We start from the raw sequence: 3,335 nt of genomic DNA, 5'->3' as shown, positions 1-3,335 counted from the left end.
TGATATCTTAAAATAATGCCTTTATCTCTCAAAATCATGACTTTTTATCAAAACATAATGATGGCATATCAAAAAATAATGACTTTGTATTTTAAAATAATGAGAAACTTTCTCAAACAATGAAAATAATTAAATTGTCTAATTGTTTTGAGATACTTATTATTTTCACTACAATAATAACCACGCCATTGATTATTTCAATAAAGTTTCTTATTATAATGATTTAAAGGATCTTTTTTGCCATTACATTGGCAGAAATGGGCTTCCACGGCACTATACGTGTACAGTAAATATCAGATTAGTATACAAGAATCTGACGAGGTATCAATCTATACTTGGTGCTTCAGAAATTTGGGTCAATACTCAAAAAGAATTGAACATATTCACTGAGTACAGGGTTTTTTTTATGTTTCTTTTGTGTGAATCTTTACTCCCTCTTCTAAAACTAAGCCATGATATCTTCAGTGCTTGGTGCAATAATAAAAGTCTGTTTAACTGTTATTTGATGTTCAGTCTCACCATCTCTTTACTGTCCAGAGTGCTGCGGAGAATTGCCATCTCTGCTCTTTGCTCCAGCAGCTCTTTGTTCAGGCGCTCGACCTCCTGCTGCTGCTGATTCATCTGATCAGGAGAGGAGAAACTTAATCAATACTCAAGATTTTCTTTGAAAACACCATCTCGGAGGCTGTTGTTTAGCTGCGGCGGTTATGAATCAAAGGCCTCACCGTGTTTCTTCCCTGTTGCCGCAGATTTTCCAGCTCATTTTCCAGCTGCTGTTTGATTCTCAGCAAATCGTCTTGCCCTTGTTTTGTATTCGACAGCAGCTTCACTGTTTCTGCGTTCTGCACAAACACACAGACATTTCAGAGCAACTAAAAAATCAGTTTACATAATAGAACATTTTGTGTGATTAATTTAGATATCTGTATAACTGATGCATTTATTCTGTCTGGGAAAAGCCTGAGGGGAGGAGTGGAGGTTAACTGCACTTAAACTTATAACAAAAACTGTTTAAAGAAATGAATTCCTTCTTTAGAGAGATGGAGAGAATAGGAGACAAGCAGAAGAAATGGAAAAAACTTACATATAATATTAGGGGAAAGAGAGCACTAGACAGAAAGTGGTGGTCCAAGTGGGAGACACCGACAATTAATGAATATATTATTATTTTTTTCCTTTTTTTTGGTGACACTATAACTATGTGAAATTTCTTAGTAGTGACTGTCAGATTTTTTGTTTTGTTTTGTTTTTATGGCTGTTTGGTTCGATTAGGATTAAGAGATTTATTATATGTTTATCTAAGATTTAACATTACATCACTGTTTTCAACTCTGAAAAATAAAGTGAAAATTCAATTTGAGAAATAACTTTAAGGCATCGTGGCACATAAATAAAAAATATTCACTAAACTTTTCATGGCCTCATTTCCCACACAGAGCAAAAACAAAGAGCTCTGAGGGAGCAGCTCACCTTCTTCATTAAGTCGGCGTGGCTGGTGATCAGCTCTGCGTGTCTCTCTTTGAGCTGAGAGAAACGGACTTCTGCTGCCTGAGCTCTGTCTGCGGGGACACGAGGGGACACGAGGGGACAAAGAGGACGCTCGGTGAGAATCAGCTTCACTTTGACTTCACCTGAACACAAATCTGTTCACTCACTGTCTGCCTCCTTGAACCCGATCTGAGCGCCGGCGTTGGCGACGTTGGCGCTCCGTAAAGCTTCCACCTCCATCCGCAGGTGCTCCTTTTCCACCATGGCCATCTGTTTGTGGGTGCGCTGCTCCTCGACCTCGGCCTCCAGGCGATTCACCTGAGCCTTTAACTCCGTCACGCACCTCTGAGCCTGAGAGGAGCAACAGGAGGAGAAAATGTGCATTTCTGGAAAGCATGAATACGTTACATTGTGTCTTTTTAGCCCTCAAACAAGATCTTTTCCTAAAATTAACCAAGTGGTTTTGGTGCCTAAACCCAAGTACTTGTGACACATGCGTTGTTGAAATGTAGGCTTCACGTATCCGCAACATAAAAATGTGCAAATGCAACGTATCGTGGTTTGCAGGAAGATACAATGCCGACATTTATTCTATTGTTTTCACAGTGTGGTGGTAGTACTTTAACTTAATTAAAGGATCTGAATACTTTCTCCACCCGCTGACGCTCGTCTCACCTCAGTCTTGATGAGCTGCAGTTCTGGTTTGAGCACCTCCAGCTCTCTCTTCAGACTCTCGTTCTCTGTTTCTCTCTGATCCACCGACACATCAGGAGCTCCCATCTGGCTCAGCAGATAATACTGCAGTGACGAAAAAGCAAAAACGACTAAATCATAGCTGTGACGCTATAAAAAGAGTTGAAAAACATTAACAGCATTTATCTCTGGACTTGTACGCACTGGTTGCATCTGTGGCGTCTCTCTGATCTCTGGTTGCGGCTCCGCTTCTTCCTCCTCTTGACGCTCCTCGTTGGGGATCACCACCACCGCCTTTTTATATTCAGCCAAGGCAGCCGCACGCAGGAAGTTTGGAGGAGCCTGTGCAATAAACAAAGTACATGTACACGACGCACAGTGGTCGAATGTCACTCAAGTACGTTTACTCAAATAAATTTCAAATACATTTTATACGTCCACTCTGATACATTTATCTGGCAGTGTAACTTGAAAATCCCACTTTTACATTTATCCATGAGGATTCATAATGTGATATCATATATAATAGTATAACATTTAAGTACAATTGTCCCATGTTGTATAACTTCAAATACTTTTACTTATTTAATTATTTATTTATTATTGTCTATCGCTTCTTATTTTTGTAAAGGACTTTGTAGTTTTGTTTTGAAAAGTGCTATACAAATAAAGTTTATAATTACTATTATTATCTGACTGATTATACTTACAGACTTTTGCTTCAGTAACATCAATGCAAGACTTTTACTTGTAGTGGAGCAATTTAAAGTGTGATAACAGTATTTTTACTTAAGTAAAGGATCTGAATACTTTTTACACCTCTGCTGATGGAAAAATAAACAGATCAGATGCACATTTGGAAACATTTAAGTTACTTACGTCGGGCAGATCTGGGATTTGAATGACACTTTTAAAGAACTCCATTTCTCTGGCTCTGTTGAAGAACTGCGTCAGGCTGCAGAGGAAAACACAGCTGTCACCCACAGAACCAGTAAGAGGTACAAAAATGTGTTTTTGCATTATAATATTAATAACCTACCCGTTAAAAAGATCACGAAACCGCTCCCGGTGTCCCAGAAGAACATCTGGAGCAATGCCTGTAAAACAAAGGATATTTAAACAACAACAAAAAAAGAAAGAAAGAGAAACACAAG

At 38.8% G+C, this 3,335-nt stretch overlaps 1 protein-coding gene across 1 annotated transcript; it reads right to left on the bottom strand.

Moving 5' to 3' along the window:
- Positions 1-519: 519 nt before the first annotated feature.
- LOC121966156 (huntingtin-interacting protein 1-related protein-like) lies at positions 520-3,279 on the bottom strand (the record flags this gene model as incomplete). Its single annotated transcript, XM_042516266.1, has 8 exons — positions 3,221-3,279; positions 3,061-3,136; positions 2,386-2,523; positions 2,164-2,286; positions 1,656-1,839; positions 1,471-1,559; positions 726-842; positions 520-621 (listed from the first exon to the last, which is right to left on the bottom strand). Coding segments are annotated over exons 2-8 (798 nt in total), but the record flags the coding sequence as incomplete, so codon positions are not given.
- Positions 3,280-3,335: the final 56 nt, after the last annotated feature.

This window comes from Plectropomus leopardus, unplaced genomic scaffold, assembly GCF_008729295.1.
Source record: "Plectropomus leopardus isolate mb unplaced genomic scaffold, YSFRI_Pleo_2.0 unplaced_scaffold23312, whole genome shotgun sequence".
NCBI lineage: Eukaryota > Metazoa > Chordata > Actinopteri > Perciformes > Serranidae > Plectropomus > Plectropomus leopardus.
Note: the sequence above shows the minus strand (reverse complement) of the source record. Positions and strands in the feature narration are given on the sequence as shown.